This window comes from Liolophura sinensis, chromosome 6 (assembly GCF_032854445.1).
Source record: "Liolophura sinensis isolate JHLJ2023 chromosome 6, CUHK_Ljap_v2, whole genome shotgun sequence".
NCBI classification, from domain to species: Eukaryota; Metazoa; Mollusca; class Polyplacophora; order Chitonida; family Chitonidae; genus Liolophura; species Liolophura sinensis.
This window is the reverse complement of record NC_088300.1, coordinates 57,481,181-57,504,304: the sequence shown is the minus strand read 5'-3', so window position 1 is coordinate 57,504,304 and position 23,124 is coordinate 57,481,181. Positions and strand designations below refer to the sequence as shown.

The 23,124-nt window shown below is 37.4% G+C and overlaps 1 protein-coding gene across 2 annotated transcripts in view; it reads left to right on the top strand.

The window, feature by feature from the left end:
* LOC135469218 (nucleolysin TIAR-like) overlaps positions 1 to 23,124 on the top strand; it is an 87,512-nt gene that overhangs the window by 242 nt on the left and 64,146 nt on the right. For both annotated transcript variants that reach the window (XM_064747798.1, XM_064747797.1), the window contains exons 2-3: positions 38 to 134; positions 17,494 to 17,589. In XM_064747798.1, the coding sequence (XP_064603868.1) occupies positions 38 to 134; positions 17,494 to 17,589 (193 nt within the window). The remainder of the gene's footprint in view (positions 1 to 37; positions 135 to 17,493; positions 17,590 to 23,124) is intronic.

Here is a 23,124-nt window from a genome sequence, read left to right as displayed (position 1 = left end):
TTGGACATAATGGTATTGTGTTTGTGTCATGATCTAGGTACGTGGGGAACCTCGATCCAGTCGTCACAGAGGATCTTGTTTTAACCTTGTTCGGTAAACTAGGAGCGTGCAAAGGATGCAAAATCATCCATGAGGTAAGTGATATACTTCCAGTGTTGACCACCCCATGTGGACTGAGCACAGTGCAAACGCACTAAGAAGCACACAACCTAAGATGCTGTATATATGGTTGCAAACAATGGTGGCTGCTCAAAGAGGTTAGCAATTTACTGAATGTTTAAAGTTGTCTTAGTACAGAGAATAAGCTGTTCAGGTTGAATCACCACATGTGTTTGCTACATGATTTCACACTGGTACCAAGACAATGACAGTGCCCCCATACCAGGCCAAGCCTGTGTAGTGGCAAAGGTCATAATAAGGCCTACTGCATACTATATTGTTAGACATTGGACTCGCGTGGAAAACACTTGTGCTTGATCAAGGGCTGAAGTGGTTTCGTTGTGTTAGTTCATTCAACCATATGGTCAGTGATTAACAAAAAGTTATACTACATGATATTTATTAATGCAAGCACTGATTACTGCACTCCAAGTTAGTGTTTGTGTAATGGAGAATGTTTCAAACATTGAATAGTGACAGCAAACTGATGTTTTATTTGGGTGCTGACAAAGACTTGTCTACATGTGCCAAATTCCAGCAATATAGCTGCATATTTTGACCGGAAACCCTAAACACTGACAATTCCTGTTTTGTGTGTGTTTGTATGACATCACCATGCTATTAGTCTACCTTGTTTTGTTTATGAGTTTTATTCTTCACAATACAATTGTTTTCTATTTAAATCTCCTCTTGAGTATCATCGTCCAGGTGTGCAGCACCCTCGTGGTTCCTGAGCAAATGGTGACATGCAGATGTTATTGTTGTAGAGCCCTTTAACCAAGCTAGTGCATTGTTTTGTGTACATGTGCAACCTTGCAAATCCCTATGTCTTCACACAGTTGTACACATATCAGTGTTGGTAAAAGTCAAATATAAGGGCAAGACGTAATGCTGTTAAGCCACTGTAGCAGGGGCCAAATGGTTTTTGATTTTTCTCCTCACATGTGATTGGTAATGATTTTTGCTACCTGTCTTTCCCAGTTTTTTCCTGCACCACAAATTTATTGTGTGATTGTTTGGTTTAAATGCCTTGTGATAATCGCAATCATCACTTAGATTCAACCTGTCACAAGTGACTTTTACTTGTCTGCAACATATGGGCATTTTGCACCCTGTGTAGACATCGCAAATGTGATAGCAAATAGTTGAAGGAATTTTAATTCAACTGTCATCCAAACAGTTGTATTTTTGATATTTTGTTCAGCTATTGCTGGCAGCATACACACTTTGAGTCAGCGTTAAGAAGCTAATAGGAATGTCTTATAGTAATGAAGATGGGGCCAGTGTGTTGTGTCTTCATGGCTATAGCTTGCAGAGCTAACCTGAATATTAATAATGAAAATTTTCGTTATTGTAAATGGGACTGACTTTTCAAAAGGACAGGTTTGGTCGAACTGAAGCACTATTTTGTGTGACTGTCTTTTCACATTTTCAGTCATGTCAACATTGAAATAGTCAGGTTTAATTTCTAAAACTTTAATCAAAATCTTGACATGTCCCTCTCTCTACAAAATTTCATTTTGAAAGTAGCTTATAATTTCAGCATGTCTTAAGGCATATTGTGACCATTCTCACTGAACATGATTTCAGAAAGTGATTTACCAGAATCTCTCGGATAACCAGATTTGTCCCTCAGCTTGTTTAATCTTTTTACTGTATTGTGGCATTTATATTAAAAAATTATGTTTACTTTAGAGCAGCAACACCCCATAAGCTGATTTACAGGTCTTATTTTACGCTTTCTGGTTCAGCAGATTTCAATGTCAATTTATTTATCTATTATGGTCTTCATCCAGGTTACAGTTGCCATTTCTCATTGAGAGTTTCAACAGGGGGTATAACTAACATACATACATTTAGCCCTGTTATAAATGTTAAGGACAGTATGCTTATTTGTAATTTCCCATGAACTTGATTGAAAGGAATGTGACTTGAACTTTTGAATTGCTAAAAAAATACGTCGTTAAATTTTGTGATGTTCAGATTTTGTTGGCAAATGTTAATAGGCAGTAGGTATGCATTTCTGAATTGCATTATTTCTATAAATAATGAGTTTAAATTCTATGTTATTTTAGCATTATATAGAAGCTTACTTGTAAAGATAATTTTTGTGCTTGCTTTTTAGAGCAACTGATCATCTTTAAAGAATCTTCAAGGTGAAAAGTGTAAGAAAGGTCAATGGTGTGCAGCGTAAGCTTCTTAAAATCGTTTGAAAATAACTGGCACAGACCGTAATGATGAGAAGGTTATGTTGCATCTTGTGCTAAAAAATAGTAAACCCTTCGCCATAATATACAGAGATATTACATGTGAGGAAGGTAAATTTTAACTGATATGTTGCCATTTGCACTCCTTCATATCACTCAGTGCATCGATTGATTTTTAGCCAGTGACATCATTGTGCTACATGGGTATAACCTGAGAGGCTTTACTAGAGGTATAAGAAGTGACCTACATGTATGAATATATCGCTTTGACTTGAGTAGGTTGTATGCATGTGAAAGTGAAACTTTATTTCACAGGTTAGTGAGTAAGGGTCAAATGCAGACTAATTTTTATTACCTTGCTTGTACAAAGTACAAGCATAGCTTATGTCATATCCTGAGCATTGACGTTGGCGCCCTATAACAAGCAAAGCAATGTTGAACTAAAAGTTAGGGGTTGTATCTTAAAAAGTACAAATGGTAATGGGATCAAGTTTTGGACACATGTAGAGCACAATAACAGGAGGGGAATATTCCATTGTTGATTGGGTGTGGACATATTAAATACTGTAAATGACTGAATTCCTGATTTGGCATATCTTGTATTAGAATCAATGTTAAATAAAATGTTATGTGGCAGGGTGGCTCTCTCAAAAAGTTTGGCATGTATTGAGATCACAGTGTCCACATATATAGAGTACAGTAGTACGAGGGGGATATTCCATCGTTGATTCCGTGTGCACATATTGAATGCCATAAATTATTTAATTCCTGGCTTAGTGTATTGTGTATTAAAATCGGTGTTTAGCAAAATGTTAGTGGTGATATCTAAAAAATTATTGAGCCCAGGGTTTGCACAAATGTAGAGCTCAGTAACATGAGGGGGATATTTCATCGTTGATATGGTGTGTGCATATTAAATACCGTAAATTACCAAATTCCGTACTTAGTGTATTGTGTTTTAGAAGCAATGTTAGGAGTGGTATCTCAAGAAGTACTGCCTGTATTGACATGAAGTTTGGCATTCATATAAAGTACAGTGACACGGGGAAATGCTCCATCGCTGATGCTCTGTGTGTATACTAATTACAATAAGTTACCCTATTCACGATTTCAATACTTTATGTTTTGAACTGAAGTTTTTCATTTATGTGCTTCCTACAGGTGAGCTCTTTGGTAGCGTTGCTACCAAATCTAAGTTATACCCATGACATATGCCCAAAAGCTGCCAAAGGTTGAAGCGGGCCAAGTTTTGACATGATTAAAATTATAAATTGTGAAATGTTTAATTTGTTTGATTGATGGCGAAAGTGTGTGATTTGATATTTGTAATCCCTTGTTGGAAAGTTGCATGCGTACCTGTGGCCTAATGATTCTACATTTTCATGCATTACCTCTAAGTGAACAGTAATGATTCACTCCTTCAGGAAAGGGTTATATTGTAGCCAGTTGATTTATAGCAATTAAATTCAAATGAATGCAGTTTCTCATTAACAGTTTTGAGTAATTATTTGTTTAGAATAAGCTCACATCCACGTACTGATTGTGGGATCCTAGTAAGAAACAAGCAGCTAACTTTAGTTTAAATATTCAGGTGATATTTTCTCATTCTCAGTTTGATTTGATTGATCAGCTGAAGCTTATGTATATTCACAGTACATGACCTGTGTTGTGTGCAGATAATTAACATAAATATGATAGGCAGCACTTTATATGTGCTTGTACATTGTTACAGTATCTATTTGCCCTGTCTAAAAAGTCTGTGACAAAATTACGTGCCTCAACAAATGGTGTACTATCCCAGTACATGTAGGCTTCAGAAGGAAAAGCGTGTCAACATGGCACATGTAGAGACCCTTTGCTGGCCAGACTAGCTACATGTACGAGGCCAGGTGTTGCAATCTGGCTCAGCTGGCTCAGTACTAAGTGGCCTTGTGTGAAGAGGTTTATCAGATTCCTTGTAATCACACTGTGAGCTTATGTAAAGTTGAAAGCAAGTGATAGGGGTATTTTTACTGTACTGATTTATCCTTGCCATTATTGTAACAATGTCTAGGATTCTGAGATGGAAATATTGAAAGATCACTCGCTTATGTCCATACATGTACTATTAGGCAATCTTGCAGGGTGCACACAGTCCTTGAAACTTCTTGAAAAATACAATTTTATTTTCAAGTACTTGAAACACAAATACTCCTGGAAACTCCTTGAAAATCTGTGTTTGTCTCGAACTTAAATATTGTCTGCTGACCGCCGAATCTGTATATTGGGAGCTCACTGATAATTCTCTTGTAATCAGGGCTTCAGCTGGCACTCGCCATTGTCGCAAATTTAGAACAATTTTTGAAATGGCGATAAAATTATAAAAAATGCAAATGTTTTTGTGGACAAATTTATTTCCTTAAGAAAAAAAAAAAACGAACGTTATACAAAATCTACCATAAGAGTTTTCTGGGGGTTTTATGAAAATAATCCACTTACTTTCATTTCAAACGGCCACAGCTCAGCGAAACAACAACAACACAGTTGTATGGCGATAACTTGATAGAAATCTACAAAGGAGGTTCAGCATTGTTGCAAGTTGACATATATTAACGCTTGAAATCATTTTTGTTAAATAACAAATAAGAATCATGGCATTTTGGGGGATGTCTTTCATTGCCAAATGTGAAAAAAAAGGGAAAAAAAAGTAATCAAGGGAAATAAATTAAGGTAGAGTTACGTTAAGTTACATAAATGTGTACGCAGTCTGGTTTTCTCCTGTCAGACTGTGTTACTCCAATGTACTGATCGTAATGTTGCATTTAAATTATCAGAATTTACAAATTAATTTTGTAACAGATTTTTCTCATAGAGGATATTACAGTTTACTAGGATCGTACAAAGAGGTTGAAAAAAGGATTGATTTTTCTCTTCAAAAAACAAAAACATGCTGCCAAGCATTGGTCCATTATTTTGAGGGCAGTTGTTCAAAATGTAACATTTGATAAACTCCAGATATAGCTGGAAGAAACCAAACTGATTCTAGCAGCTACACCAAGGCAGATAAAAACAAATTACAGAAGGAGACTTACAAGAGTCATGGCCCTAAGGAAGTATGGCTAAAGAAAAATAGTATTTACCACGAAATCTGATGAGTGGCTAAAGTGATTAGCTAAAAAAATACTGACCCAGAGGAAGCCCTGCATAATGATATATGGTGTAATTTTTTTTACTGAGGCAAGGCCGGACCAAAGAATGTGTCGCATTACAGTGGTGAAGGGCAGATATTTCTTGCAAGAACAAGCGTACTGTTCAATGTACATACATGTAAATTAAAGCATCTATAATTCAGACTTAAAATATAGTCTATAATTTGCACCAAGGTATGTTTAAAGTAGCCTTGAAAATGACAAAAAACTCCTGGAAAACTCCTTGAAATTCATTTTCATATACTTGTACGAACCCTGTCTTGGTAGCTTAATGTTCTCATTCGGATTATTTTTTTTCACACTTTCCTCTTTTTTTTTCTTTCACTAACCAAATGCATTGGGCTACAACAATTCCAGCCATCATTCAGGGTGAAACTGATCTGTACTGAAACACAAGTAAAACATGGGGTGTGAACGCTTTGTGGAACTTTCACATGAAAGTGTGTGCAGTTCTAGTTAGGCTGATTATTTACTCTAGACCAAATGTGTACACCGGTATATGCATTGATAAAGGATCCCATCAAGTTTAAAAGCATACGTTTTTGTTTATTGCGGTTCAAAGTGAGCTACAGGTAAAACTTGCAAATTAGAGAGAAAAGAAAGCTCCTGTAAGCTATCATTTTTAACCAATCAAGTGCAGATTATTTCTGTAATCTGAGAACGCGCCTGTTTCCTCTGAAGTCACACTAACCCAGTTTTATCTGTTAACCATGTGTGTGTAGGGTATGAATGATGCAACATCATATTTATGGTTTCTCTATAAACATGGCATATCCCATGGCCTTCCCAAGAGACTACTTCTAGAGTTATCCAGTACATCAGAAAAAAAATGACCATGGCATTAAAGTCTGTTGCCACACCTCTTCCACAATAACCTCTAAAGTGATTTACGTTTGTTTGATTGAGATTCAGCATGGCTTTCAGCATGTTTATGGTCATATCATAACCGCGTCTCCCTTTACCAGACTGGAGCCCAGTGCAGACGTATTTATAATGCTGCCTCACTGGAATGCCATGTTGAAGACATACCGTATAGAATGAGCCCCTGTTTTGCATACATGTAGAGCACCATAACACTATGGGTGTGTTTCATTGTTGATGCCATGTGCAGATGTTAATTATCGTAAATTGTCAAACCGATGGCTGAATCTTAAGATCATGGTGTGAAGCCAGTATAAACTGTCTATGGTTCTGAGGCAGTGGTGCTACCATTTCAATCACATAACAAGGGTCCAAGGGCCACCTAGATGCCAGAAGTTCTGTTTTGTCTTTCAAAATGCTAATTTTTCACCAATTTTCAGCATTTGCACAATTTTATTACACAAGTGCATAATAACTGATTGACCAATATGTTTAAAATGAGGAAAGATATTGCAGATTTGTGACACTGTGTCAAGCTTGACCAAGGCTGCAGGATTTAACATGGAAACCCTGTTTCCACTGTCAACCATTCATCATTGATTCTGTATCCCATGAAGTGTTCAGCTACACTGTGCCAAATGTCCAAGCATCATGTTGCAAGATAAGACTCAAAAACAGGATGAGAGGAAGTGACCAAAATGTCTTGATGAGGCTAATGACAAAATTAATCATTCAATTTTTTGCAAATTAATCTTAAACAACAATTATTCAACCTCCAGTGAAAATGTGAATGCTGTGAACCTTCAACCTTTTTGATCTCTGTTGCACATTTTAAGCGGGATTTATGGGTTCAGTCATTATGAAAATGATGTAAACATGATTCATTTGTGTCACTAAAGATGCAGGCTTCATAAACCTGTGCAAATGAAGTTCTCTTATAATGTTTAAATACATTGGTATCAGAAGCGGTTGAAAAAGTTGAAGAATTAGTTTAGATACTATTGCACAATTCTAAAAATTATTTTGCTCCATGAAAGTGTAAATTAGTGTTTTATATTGAGAGTTATGAGCAACACAAGATGGGTTTTGTTTATTAACTCCTCGCCCAGTGACCCGCCTGGTTAGATTATTGAGGCTGTTGTTTTTGTAGTATGACCAATAAGGTCATGGTAGTTAAGGGCAAACTTAGTTAAGTGAACTTCATCAAACCGGCACCAGATTACTATCTGCATGGGTGAACTTTCCCAAGTAAACATTACTCTTGGTATATGAATTAAAATGTGAACTGAACTTCATCTTACCATCCTTTTCCATATTTATGTTCATGTAGATTTATGCTTATTATTATTCCCTTTTGTACTTTCAACCATCCTCTAATCTCCCAAGTTAAAGGATTTACAATTCCATTTGAAATGTCGTACTTGTTTTTTCCATAATGCCTGCAATTTGGAGTTATCTCCCCCCACCACTTTTCAATGTTGACCATTGGTGTAAATTGTAAAATTCTCCAACTCGAAAAACTCTAACTTTATCCAGTCCACGATTGTGTTCTAGTGAATAAAGTGTACATTGTGTAAACTGTGGAGGAAAGAGCAGTACATTAAAAAGCTTGTTCGAACATGTGTATGCCCTAAGATTATGTAGATTTGAACTTAACACTAAATGTGTCTCTGCTTGCCACATGGTTAGAACCTTTCATTCAGAGCTGGACTCTTTGCACGGATCTCGTTGTTGATACCAGAAATGCTCTTCAATCTGTTTACAATAGCTGCGTCATCTGCGAAAGGTCAATGTCGTCGTGCACCCAGACAATTCATTAAGAGAATGGCACAGATTAAAGGATGTCAGAAATTTCCCTGACCGACAAATATTTTGAAGACATAATCTGCCCATACTTGTAGATACTGTTTTACATGTTTTCTTTGCTGGTGCATAGGATAAATAACTCTGGTCAAGTCATTGCTTATAATATAAGAGGCCCAATAGGACCCCAACCCCTTGAACTTACCCTTCCATATTAGAGGAGCAAGCAGTTGCTGTGGGTAGACAGGACCTGTGAAAGTGAATAATGGTGAGTTTCAAAGTTAAAACAATCGAGAACTTTGTCAGGAACAAGCCAAAGATGGGAGGTTTATTTCAGGCACTCAGGTTTCCTCTCTCCCTAAACTTGGCGCTTGTCATATGAGTGAAAAATTAAACTTTGAACACCAATCAGATGAAATTAGAATTTAAAACAGATCAAGGTTATGGCAATAGTAGCTGAGAACCTTTCTTTAAAACAAAAATATGTGCTTGTTTGTACCCTGTGAAAGAGTGGAGCAGTGAATTTGATTTTGTCATTGTCTTTCTTGAAGATGGATAAGTATGTATAGGAAAATCCTGTTCATTGCATGCAAGTGGCTTTATATTAAAACCATTTTGGTGATCTTCAAACTGTGTTTTAAAGACAGCAGGATGTATGCTGAACAAATTTTAGCCCTGTGGACTGATTTAGAAAGCCAGACCCTATAACCTTTTTTTCCCTTTCATACGAAATGTAAAATTGGTTGAACCAACTAATGAAATGTTGTGAACGTTCAGATAGCCTGGATGATTGGACTGCATCAAATGGTCACATTCTATTTATTTATTTGATTGGTGTTTTATGCCGTACTCAAGAATATTTCACTTATACGACGGCGGCCAGCATTATGGTGGGTGGAAACCGGGCAGAGCCCGGCGGAAACCCACGACCATCCGCAGGTTGCTGACAGACCTTCCCACGTACGCCCGGAGAGGAAGCCAGCATGAGCTGGACTTGAACTCACAGCAACTGCATTGGTGAGAGACTCCTGGGTCATTACACTGCGCTAGTGCGCTAGGTGACATTCTTCCTGAGATGTAAAACTTTGATGTTAACAAAGACATTATTTGCCAAGAAAATAGTTTTTACTGTTCCTCATGACCAATGACTTACATGCTTCTCTGACACCTCATAACTGATGTGGTGCGACAAGGGAGGCAATTCAGTGCCTACACTCTGTTCAAGATGTTGCTACCTGGGAGACTACTGGTCTTAGGCTTTGACCAGTGAGGCTGTGTTTTTGAATTGTGCTCCCATGGTCTTGGCCATGACTGTATATCAGATGTCTGTCAAAGTGTTATTTTTTCCTACATGATGAACACATGTACACATATTTAGGTTCAGCTGTAATGTTCTTCAGTGTAACGGCTTAAAACTTAGTATAAATAAGTTACTCGTGTAGGAAGTGTGGATATAATACACAGATAGAACTTCATATACCGATGAATCTGCCCAAGGCAGCTGTAGCAACATGTTACATTTGTAAACTCTCTTATTGGTCAATTTCTTGTTTTATTAATATTGCCTAACATAATTTAAATGTAATATTTTTGGCATTTAAGAAAGGAAGCATTTGGAAAGACTACTGTACACATAGATATAGTTTATCTATAAAAAAATTATTGACGCATAAATCACGCTTGAGCAAATCTGCATACCAGAAATCATAAAACATGCAATTGATTTCGATATATAGACAGTCAGTGTTACAGTGTGTAAACAACACGGACAAATCCTGCGTGACTCCGGATATGCCAGACTCGTAGGCAGTGCTACTGAAAAGGGGTCAAAGGTAGTCATACTTTTTGAAAACCTTGTTTTGAATATATTATCAGTGTTTATTGGGAGATTCTTGATTTCAAAACCCGGGAATGGAAAGGTAAGCCTTTGGTAGTAGGAGGACAATCACGATTGTAATGAAACAAAATGTGCATGTTGAGAGAGATACTTCATTTATATTATACGGGAGGTTGGTGACAGATATTTCTCAGTGAAATCAATTTGTATCTGAAATACATGTGTACAAATATTTGTTGCATAACGAGGGCACTGAATAGACAACCGTTTGCAAGATAATGCTGCTACGTGAATTCCATGTTACCCAAACAATCGTACGTTCGCCATTTCGAGGCCTGCAGTATACATTGTAGCATTTGTACATAGCTTGTGTGGCAGATAGTGTTTGCAATTTATAGGTTTGTAATAATCATCATCTGACTTGATACTTTCTTTGGTTTAATTGATGACTTCAATTATAAATGCACATGGGCTGGCCAGGAGACCTGTACGCGCTGTCAGTGACTTGACCCCCAGTGGGTCGGTTTAGAGACCATAAATCCCTAGTAGAGTAATGGAACAAGCGAGGGGCTAATCACCCACTTCTGTCATCTTGATGCTATCTCAGCCCATGCGAAAGTTTCCGACAGAAACCGACTGGTGAAACTTTGTCATTTACAGTACCATATATATAGTCCATATACGCCTTTGTTGTTACAGAGGTCAGAATTGTTGTTTTATTTCAAAGACAAGGTAAAGAGCCAAGATATAAAGTAAGATTCAGTGTGACTGGCTGAGAGTGTTTCTTAAACTCTGATTAGTAACGAGCCAGAATAGGCAGTGGCAGGCCCTTGATTTGAATTTAGTGAGATTGCTTTTATTGATTATCTAACTGAAAAATGTCCTGTACATTTTCCATGCGTGGTTTAAAGACGTTGGGAATTTTGTAATTTTTTCATGATTGTTACATTGCTAGTCAATGATTTACTATGTTCCTGCACATCACATGTTTGCGCTGCTTCAGGTAGTGTCAGTAATTTTCGACACAAGGTACTGTTGATTGGGAATGTATTTTTAAGCTGGAGAAAAGACTAAAATATTTACACAAAATACACAAAAAAAATCAATTTATTGGCAGAATTTTATTGTTTTAGTAGCTTAGGGATAACATCTAAATGATGGGTATAGTGACATGATGTCTAAAATTATTATTTGTCTAGAATCATTTCAGAAATGTGCAGCTTGCATCTCCAGCTGTAAACAATCCTTTTTCTGGAGATGTATCCTTGAAGGAATGTGCAGCAATAGTAGTCTCCCTTAGTATAATCAGTTATCCTAGATCAACCAGTTTACCACTTGGACGCCGTTTTATAGCCAGTTTTGAAGCTCAGCTTTTTTGGTCGAAAGTTGTGTTGTTATTTCCTGTTTCTGTTTGGATGATTGCTTTTTTATGTAGACAAAATTACTGTGCTGAATTTTAAACATTTTCTTCTATAAATAAAAAACTTCATCGCCTCTTGGCAGTTAAGTGAAGGAATTATTGGTAGACATGTTTTCATTCCAAAACCTTTCCTCTTGTTGGTTAGCATATGTCACACTCTGCAGTGATTATATGCACATATTCACATGTATGCTGTTTGTAATGTTTCACTCCGTGTTCAGATAAAAGTAAAGTAAACATTTCTCCCCAATCCTCAAATTAGACTTTGACGAACTCTGTACAAAGCTGAGTATGTTCCTTGTTAATGTCTCATGATACTGTTTTGAACATAGATTGGTAAGCTTCACGTATTCTCAAAACACACATAAACTTTATAGACTTCATGATAAACAATAAATGTCAAATAAACATGCATTAATATTTTCTTGCCTTTTATTGATTCCTGTCATTGTCTTGAATTTAGCAAGTTTGAGTAGGACGAAAGCCCACTGCTGCTTATCCTTGGGGTTTCATAAACCATGTATGCACGTCATAAACTCCCTTCCATTGTACATCACAGTGTGAATAGCCCATTCTGCATTTGTATTCATTGATTGTATTGAGTTTATGGTCTAAACAGAAAAAGGGATTTCTCTTGACATCTTACTTGCTTGTATTTGGAGAATGTCGTCTGTACTGATCAGTTCATTTTTCTTTTAGAAGAAATCACTGCTGCAGACATCAAGGCAACTGTTTTCTTGTCACATGCCGTTGCTTGCCAGCGACCATTGCTGTTCCCTTGCTATGGTTTATCATCAGATGATCTTGTTTTTGTTGTAAAGGGCTGCTATAACCTTGTCTCTGATTCTGCCATTACTCAAAGCAGTGTTCAGCCCATGAAATTTTGAGCGGCATGTTCCAGATGGAGCCTTGTTATCATGAATGAGAGGACAAATGATCTAAAGACCTATGTTAAAGACTTATGTTACTATGTACAATAAACATCAAATTATTAAATAAATAAATAAATAAAGAAAAAAAATAAATGGAAAAAACTTTTTCCATAAATTTAAGTACATGTAGTATGATGTTCTCAATTTTTAATTCATCTACTAAAAAAAAAATTTCAGGTAAATTTTTCTTTTTTTGCTTTTCGTATATCATCTTGAGTGCAATAAAGGATTTAGCTGGGTGATTTATATGTGCCTCACACCTTTAGCAATATGGCACTCAAATGTGGTGCTTAATTTTCAAATTGATCCTCCAAATGTTGATTTATTTATTTATTTATCTGTTTGATTGTTTTATGCCATACTCAAGAATATTTCACTTATACAAGGGCGGACAGCATATGGTTCCAAATGTTGATCCTACTTAGTCCATGTACTGATTGCTATAACCATTTATTTCTAGTTTATGATTGCAGTATCTGCTTTATTTTAATTTGTTAATCATTCATCATGATTCTGAAGATTACTCTGTGCATCCGATTTGGCATCTCTTTTTGTGTCTGACAAATAAGGACTTGTTGCCTACCTTATATGTATTCACATGTTTGAAGTGCAACCATTTGTAACCCTTGTCAAAAAACATGTTTTTGTGTTTCTTGGTGGAAATATATTTAGCAAGTGTATGTGTTCTGAGATAAATGATTATTGTTTCTCTGTCATGGGTTATTGTTGTCCTGTCAGAAATTGCAGTTTCTATGACATAGGCTAACATTTCATTTAGTGAAGTGGTGTTTGTTTTGCTGGAACTTGCTTGGTTGTAAGAAGTTATTGTCAGTTGGTTATGAACCTGTTGTTCTTAACTGCTTTCTTTAAATAGCGTTTCCTGTTGTCAGTATTGCTGTGACTGGCCTTCCTGATTTTCTAATTGTTAATATCTTCCATCTCGTGATTAGTGTTTCTTTGCTAATGCATAATGTCTCAGAGATTTCCCAAGGTATTGTTTGTGCTGAATAATCCCTGCAGTCAGCACTGGCCATGAATTCTGATGGAATTGTTCTAGGTGCTAAAAAGAGCTAGTTTTAGATTGTTAAAATGAAAATCGCTGAATTGCAGCATTTTTACTTGTTGTTGTCGACATCCAGTCTTAAAGGCCAATTCTTTAGCAGTGGTAATAGTGCTGTCCAATCATGTTGACTAATATGAGCCTTCTGGTACACAGAATTCGTCCAGTCAGGAAGTGCGGTTGAATGGTTGGGTTAACGGGATTCGTCTCATCAGGTACTTTTATTCCAGCCAGGTGCTTAATGGACCACCATAATGCACATTTGCATGCATCTAATTGCTGCTGAGAACAAACAGATTTCCATAGTCCACATGTATATACATTCAGCAAAACACATGTGCTAGGAAACAAGCCAACAAGCCATTGACAAACATTAACTTTCTATGCAATGTTTAATGAAGCCATGAGTGATGGAAGGATAATTCATTGTCACACAGCACACGCAACCCGTGCTCCACCAAATCTTATCCATTAGCGATTAAACACACAGGTTCCACCAGCTACGATTGTTTGTGCTGGGTTTTTGCTGAACACATACGGTCTACCTTGTTGGGCTGTGTGCTGGTTATGGGATGTTTCCACGGGAAGGTGGGTGTGTGCAGGAACATGAGGAAAGGGTAGAGGGATGGTGGCTATGCAGAGGCATGTATTACAGGGAAATATTGACGTGTTTGAAAGCCTTGGCAGAGGGTCTCATTTAAATATGGTGATAGATTATTGATGGCCTAATGAGGCATTGAGAGAGAGGGCTGACACAAGTGGAAGAATTGACTGCTGTTGTATCAGAGGCTTAATTGATTGTAGAGATGGAGCCTCTCTCTCAGACCTGCTCCAATTGAGATTTATTCTTAACACTTCATCTCTTGTTTCACTTCAAATGTCTTGGTTAAAAGCCCTGTAAGAAAGGTGAACTGGCAGAGTAAAGAGTGTGTGCTGGTGCTTGTGTCTGGGGTCCAGTGCCTCCCCCCTCACTGGCCTGTCTGTATTATCAGCAATCAAAGTGAGTTACTTGTGCTGTTCTGCCCCTTTCTTTTACATAAAATCAATGGAGCTTAATGCTTCTCTTCTACCCCCCTTTCCCGCATCTAAGGATTGGTATCACGATGCAAAAAGTGTTGGATTGATTAATTTTCTCTGCTGTAACAGGCTTTCTGCCATGTTATAATAGTGAAATGAAATGAATTCGTGTCATGTTCCTTGTGGTTCGGGAGAGAAGGGTCTGCTTCTCTCTGGGAGAGTTTAGGATTGGAAGGGCTGGATAAACCAGGCTTGTCTAGGCCTCCAACAACTCATTCCTACAGATCTGCAGCTCAAGGCAGAAAGCCAGTCTTCTGTCTGAAGCCTAGTTGACAAGGGCTCTCAGTTGTCTCTAACCATCAGGCTGCTAATCCCCAAGGCTAACTTGTGGTCATCCCAAACCTTGTGGGGTCATAAGTCATTTGACCAGGGCGCTGGTCTGTGACTTATATGTTACATTCCTCTGGCTGCTTCTCAACCTTCCTGAACTCAGATAAACCGTTTCTTGGTAGCCTAAAACATTTGGTGTTTTCTGGCTTGTCTTATGACTGTCAGATAATGAGGTGTTTATTGATGTTTGGTAATCGTGACACCATCACTACTATCATGGCTAAAACTATCAAAGCGTACAGACTTGTCCAATATTTATCACATTTCTATCCCCTTTGCCAGTAATGCTGGGTCAAGGGTCTGTCCATCACAAACGCTTGCACATAATTTCTGGCAATAGGTAGCATGAAGTGCTTGGATCATTGGGATATTGGGGCAATCAAACAAGTAGGCAATCAAGCGATCATAATATCACTTGACTGAGCACCCATTATATGTATACAAGGGCTAAATACAGACAAAAGCACACAATTGAAGGCAGTGAGGTTGAGTCCATGAAGGTTGCCTGTGTGTATTATATTACGATGTAATAAATCTGTATAAATACATGTGCAGGATTTCTACAGAAAACAATAGTACTCAAATACCTTTACACGGCTAATCATAAATAAATACTCAAATACCTTTGTAAAGCACACGTGGGACTCTTGCTGGCTGAGTGGTATAATGGCTTCTGATGGACATCTTATCTACCAATTCTTGGCAAATTAGTTGCCGCAAAAATTGTGCACCTGACAGAGTGCATTTTTAAGAGTCTTTAAAATACATGTATTACTTGTGTAGCTGAAACTTATTCTAGTAGGACGTCATCGTACATTTCAAAAAACCACAACACACTTTTCTGAAATGAATAAAACTCTGGGAATTAGGCCAAATCAGTAGCTTATTCATGGACAGTGCTTTTGGTAGAAATACAGGTCATGTGTTTGAATCTCGGTTTTTACCAGACTTTTATTGTCTTCACCCATGTACCAAACTCAGTTATATACATGAAATAGTTATAAGTAAGGCCAATAATGAGTTGCATATAAATCGTGTGACTGGATTATATGCATTGAAAGCAAATGGGCTGAAATATAAGTGATTTTGACTGTAATATACTTACATGGAATGTAAGATAGTATCTCAAATCTGGCTGAAATGCGTGTCCTGTAGTTAAAGTGAAGCTTTACACCAGGTGTCGGTTTCATATGCACACAGCTGGGAGGCGACTTATTTGACTAATTAGCAAATCATAAATACCTATGCAGCATTATGGCCAATTATTTAGCTCAGTTTCATGTACTTGACTGTGTTGCAAAGGTCAGTTTGTTAGATATCTTGTGGTTCAATTCAGGAATTGGGTCAGGTTTTTAAAAGTCTTAAATTGTGGTATGTCCTGGCTTGACCCTCTACATGTAAAGATGATAAACCTGTCATCAGTATGGTTGGAGTTTGCTTGTAGTCTGCTTGGAGTCATGTCTGGTGTTCTAGACAGAAAATTCCATCAGTCCATCTGATAGCATGTCCTGATGGAGGGTTGGTTAATGTACATCCACTTACCAAGCCATGCTCTTCATTTGAAGAGCAAAACTATATACATGTACATTTAAGGGTAACTGTTAAAATGTAACTGTATATTTACTTTGGACAAACACATTTGATTCTAACAAAACTTAATAATCTCAAAGACTTTGCTTACTCTTGTGCTTTAATCTTTTCGCATATAAAAGAGCAACTTTCAGTGCAATTTATGCACATTTTCGTTGATTTTGAAGACTTCAACTACATTGGTTTGATTGGCCAATTTCAGGACTTCACAAAAAGTATAATTGTATCAATCTACACAAACTAAGGCTTGAATAAACACACTGGGAGCATGCGAGAAGGTTGAAGAATTACAGTAATACAAATTTTTCTATCGTTGGAAGTTCCTGTCATGTTGGGAATACATTTGTATATTAATTATAGTTTATAACAACACTAATGTCTGATCATGTGCAGATTACTCACCATTGTATCAGTTTTGTGAAGATGATGGCAGTGAGCAGCATGTGTAGCCTTAGTTTTGCCTTGGCAAATAGAGAATATTGTGCCTTAGTTAGGCAATGTTCGAGCTTAGCCTAAGGCTTTGATCTGCTTGCACTTCATTGACTTCAATATGGAAGCAGATTATGACTTCTGGTGAATTTGATAGGCGTCCGTGTCCAAAAGGATTCTGTGGAGTTATTAATAAACAGGACCACATATTTGTAGAACCATAAATATGTCCCTTCTTACATGAAGCTACAGCGTCACAACCAACCTCACCCCCCCCCCCCCCCCCGAAAAAAAAGAAAATTAGTATATAAATAATAAAATAAAATAAAGGGAATGTAACATTTATTTATACGTATAAATGTATTTTAATTTATTTATATAATTGGTGTTTTATGCTATACTCCAGAACATTCACTCATATAACGGCGACCAGCATTAAGGTGGAAGGAAACTGCTCAGGGAAACGCACGACCGTCCGCATACTGCTGTCAAACCTTCCTGTGTATGTCTGGAGATGAGTCAAACGGGATAAATATATGATATAAACTTCATCTTTATAGACATGTGATGACACACTACGCTTTGTTTTCTTTTTTTCAGCCTAAAAGTGATCCATACTGCTTCATAGAATTTGCCGACTCCAGTTCAGCAGCTGCAGCCCTTCAGACAATGCATGGCAGGATATTATTTGGGAAGGTAAGTCTGGGAGCTGCCTAGAGTGATGTATGTGTAATTCATTCTTTTTCATTGTGTTACCTTGGTGCACCCCCCTGAGAGGATGTGTGTGTGTTTTTTTTTGGTTTTTTTTCTTTTTTTTTTTTGGTTCTTTTCTCCTGTTGTTTGTCTCCTGTTGTATCTGTCCTCCATCGATTTCTGTTCTTGTTGCTTGTCATCAAGGATAACAATATTTTCTGTTCTTGTTGCTTGTCATCTAGGATAACAATATTTTCTGTTCTTGTTTCTTGTCATCTAGGATAACAATATTTTCTGTTCCTGTTGCTTGTCACTTAGGATATCAGTATTTTCTGTTTATCTCAAATTTACTTGTTGTACATTCACTGTGAAAGCTTTACAGCCGGTTTTCCCCCGTAAACCGGATGACAGAATTAAGAAAGAAATAGATGTAACATGTACATGGCGAATACTGGGGTATGTGAATGGTAATGGTACCATTTTTAAAGAGATCATTCCAAACTGTTTCAGCGTAATGGCGTGTAATTTACATAGCCAAGATGCATTCAGCTTCATTAACAGATTTCCTACATGTACTTCAAGGCTGTTGAATACCCGGTGATTTGGACAAGCTCTATTCTTGTGCAGCGCTCGAGCTAAATTTAACATTTGTCTTGGACAGCAGATTTTTAGATCCCTCCAGTCTTGCTTGGTAGCAAAAACTGGTAAAAAGCCTCTTTTTGCCAGTTTCGGCTCTGTAGTATTTGTTAAAGACCAGACCAGTGCATTATCTACACATAAGTCATGAATGGGAAAGCAGCATGTCTGTAGTGTGCCAAAGCTCAGTGGGTACTACTGGCCCTCTGGTTTTATCCATTCCATTGTATACATGTATGTGTAGGTTAGAAATTTTTCAGTATGGAGTTGAACAAGATGAATAAATAAATCAGTATTTTGGTAATGTCTTTACTGAATGTGTTGAACTGAACTAAATGAATTGCTGTGGGTTAAAAGAAATGCCCAAGCATGCAGAAAATTCAGATTATGTAACACCAAATTGTGTGCCACCCACAAACTTGGCCACATTTGTTAAATGCTATTTAGTAGGTATATATGCATCAAAAAAACGAAAATGTTCTTTTATGTTTTCTCTGTGAAGTTGGATGTGCATCCCACGGTTGTTGGTGAGGAAAATTGAAATCACATATGCTCATTGTTCCATGACTGATATTTCATCCATATTTTGGGCAGCTGGTGTATGTACAAGTGAATATTTCATATACTGCATGTAGGTGTTCATAATGGTTTGAAAACATTACGCAGCTGCTGCTTTGAAACCCATGGGCTTCATCTAGTTATGTACGGCAAAAGACCCGGGCAGATTTGCTACAACGTAATAGAGTTTATTCACCATTGTTGACAGTGTCCATACCTTGTAACCAGGACGCATTTAGTAAATCTGGCGTTAACAGGTTCTACATGTGTTGTTGTCTGATGTTAATACATGTACATCAAGACATGTGATTTCCCCTTGACAGAGAAGTCCACACGTACTTTATTGAACCAGAGATGTTATTAATTTGAGTTGTGTGTTTTATTGATATGCTGTTCTACTCAAGTGATTAGTTTTTCTGTTGTAGTTCTTTGTTATTTGTGCGTATCAGTGTTAGTTGATAAGTATCAGGCTTTGGTCGGATTCAATATTGGGATTGCAGCCAGGGGTGGAGATTGGCCTTGGGGTATTCAGTAAATATTGCTGTGTCTGTAGGTCTGTGAAAAGCTTGGCTGTTCTCGCCACCTCCCCTCAGGATCTCCTCATACAATTTTCTTTGTAAATTGGCATGGCCCTGCGGGTGTGATATTTCAGTGGTTAGGGTGTACTTGAGCACATCAGAATTCTCTGCGTTTGAATATCAGTGCAATATTGATGACAAATCCTCTTGCTTTCTGATAAATCCATTGATGTGAGAACTGACAGGCTTTTTTACTGTAGGGTCTTTGTGAGGTTTCTACTGTGAAGCTTCATATAAGTGGACAGATTAAACCACATGCTGTTTAGAGATTACACTGGATTGCTGTGAGCTATTTGCCAGTTTTCCTCGCTGCTCTTTCATATTTAATTCGTTTGTTTATTGCTATTGAGGCGCTGCATGGATTAACACTGCGGAGATCTGCGGGAGATCAAAATTCGCCATACATCAGTGATTGCAGTAGTTGATCATACACATGCATACATGTATGTATGAGCTGACTTTGACGCCAGTCCTTCATGCCCTTGTAATTTGCAACAAATAAGCAGACTGAATAACACAGGGATATAGTTGCTTTTGTCTATTCATTCACATGTTTGTTTATGTCACTGTTACCTGATGCACCTACCTCTGTCTTGAGGTGATAAATGTAGTTTCATTTTCTGAGGGGTGGGGGGTGGGGTGGGTTGGGGTTGGGGATAGAATGTTGTGTGGGATGAATTCTCATTTTCATCTTTTACACCCAACAGGGAAATATATTAAAAACTATCCATCTGAAGATAGAGTTTTATTGCTTTTTGAATAATGGCTTTTCTTTAGATCAGATTGGAAGACTTAAATATTTATAACTGTTCAATGTTTTGCACAATATAATGGAAAATGCCTATAGAGCAAGTCATTTGGTCTTGCAAAACTTTGAGTTTTAAGCAGATGATAAAAGTCATTGTTTATCATTCAGTTAAGTTAACCAATACATGTGGTTAGAGGTGTGTGTGTTGATTAAATCTACTTGCTTATTAGTCTCATATAATACCTATTGCTTTGGAAAATACTATCATATTTTGGTCTTGTGGTTGAAAGGAGTTAATATTGTTGTTGTAATAGAAATCAATCAAAATAGTGAAAGTCAGAGTTACCTAGTTTTCAGACTCTTTTAATTTCAGAAGTGAACATTTTAGTTCCAGACTGAAGACAGACTGACATTATGTTCTGTGATGTAGCAGGATATGATGTTAGATGTTATGGATATATACATGTATGTTATAGATGTTGTGGTACCATTTGGTTCTAATTTTAGTATCCCATACCAAGTCTATCCTGTAGAGTTATCCCCCTTTTTGTGTAACACTCTAGCTGCAGTAGCCTTGTGTATACATTACATCTACATGTACACATTCTTATACATTTAATATGTTCTTATAGGCCTCCTTGTTGTGTGTGCCCGAATTGCTGGAATGGTTGGTGCCACGTACATGCTACGTGTTGGCATATGTTCATGTAAATCGGGGCATATCTGTGGAATTGTCCATGTGACTCGGCAGGTCTACCTCTTGAGTGTTTGCGTATGCGTGTGGTGTGGGGACATAGAGGGGATGAGTTGCCTGTGCGCATGGAGCTGGCTGCAGGTACTGCCTGAGTAGACATCCACCAGTGATAGCTTCTCAATGAGAGGCCTGGCAATTACCACTGCTAATTTACAGATTGTAAACCCCCCTGGCTAGAGATTGACCTTCAGCCTCTGGGGAATGCTGATCTTTTACCAGCAGCGTTTATTGAGGAAATTGAACAGTAGATAACCACTATACGCACTGAATTCTGCCTCTGTTGGCTGTCTGTGGAGTGGTCTCTACTTTCCCCGTAATGTCTATCTTGTCTTTACCTTCCCTGTACCTCCTCTCTTCACTGGTTTATACACCAGCTGCGTGAAGACCAACAGCATCCACGCGTAATATCTATTAAGGGTTCACCAGTAATCATAAGCACTTGGCAAATTTATCGGCTCATTTATAATTAAATTTTTATGTGTTGATAAAGTTATGGACGCCATGGAGGTTTGTTTCCGGTGTTCAGTTCCCAATAAAAGAGGCAACGGAGATATAAATGCATTTTTACTTAGATAAGCACTCCTTATTATCGATAGCATATAGTATCATTTTGCCTTCAAGGCTTCTTGCTAAGTGCATCAGTTTTGGTGTGAGCATGAAGAGTAAAACACATACACAAGCGTGTAGGGCTGTTGATGGAGCTCTTGGTGCAAAACTAGGTGATACACTTATTGAAAGAAGTTTACCCTACCTTGGACATGTGCATGTATGTTCGATGTGACAGATGGCTTATGCGGGTCATGAAGCTAATTTACATTCGTGAAGGGACCCATACTTACATCCCCTCTGGCACTGTGTCCTCTTCCCTCTTTGTCCACTAATGAATCAACTTGTTCTTGCCATGTAGCCCCTACCAGCATCTTTGACTGACACCCTATTCATTATGGTCAGGAAACATACATGTAGATTGTCCTTGGCCTTATGAACACACCAAAGCTGTAGAGCAAAAATTGCACTAGTAGTGTAGGTATTTCCTTATCTTTATTGTGTATAACGGTTATGGTTGTAGTAGTATTCCAGAACATGTTAACATTATTCAGTGAAGTATAAAAAATTGTGGAGTTTGTCAATGTATAAATCTCTTCACAATGATTCACTACATGCATGATGAGATACAGCCAAATAAATTCTATTCTAAGCAGAGATTGTAAACATGTCGAGACTCTTTTGTCCAGCTGACTAAACCTCTATGTCTTCCATAATACCACTTTCTCCAGCTTTAAAGTTTTCAGAAGTTGAAACATGCCATGTTGGAATTTGCATTGTAGTATTTGTGCCATTTGAGTTTGGATTTGAGTGACGTATTAAAGTCATTACTATGTATAGGGCACAAATAATCTTTTTCCCTATTTTCTCAACCTCTTCGCATTTGAAAGAGCATCTTTGAGCACCATTTATGCACATTTTTAACTTGTTTTGTTAGAAGTATAATTTGATTATTCTACATAGAATAGTGCCCTCAGAGTATGCTTAAACATTGTGCAAACATGCGAAAAGGTTGACGAATTACAGTAGGTCCTAGTAAAAATAAGCACATGTATGTGTCCAGAATCACTAATGTAGTATAATAATGGTCAAATTTTGTTTTGTAAGTTTATCTGCACTCTTTCATTGAATTAGATACATGGTGGCACATTTTGTTTTCTGAAATAAGATGACTTTGGGAGACATTTATCTTACAAGATGTAAAAAGAAGTCAGGAAAGTGCTGTGTACATGTCATGGGTTTAACTTTGCACATAACATCCTTTCAGTCATTAGATCATAATTGTTACGAATTTTGCTTGCATAATCAGAAAATCGTATTTTTGGATTCCTTGCCTCTTACCTTTCTTGTGCATAGATGTAACAGGTTGTAGTGGCATTCACTACGATCATGAACATCATCTGTTTGGATTAATGGGTTGTTTCTCAGGGGGAATTTTTTTGACAGGAAATAGAAAAGTAGTAAAAATGAACCTACACATGAATAAAACTATAACATTGGCCTATTTAAATAAGATGTCATAAATTGACGTTAAATTCATGTTGAGAATTTTTGTGCGTATGTATGCAGAATTCTGGGTAAGGAGAAAATTGTTTTGTTACCCTGAATTCCTCAACCTATTTGCATGTCAACAACATTCAGTGCAATTTATGCACATTTTTTAATTTGATTTTGGAGACAAAACTACATTGGTTGGATTGGCCAATTCCAGGACTTCT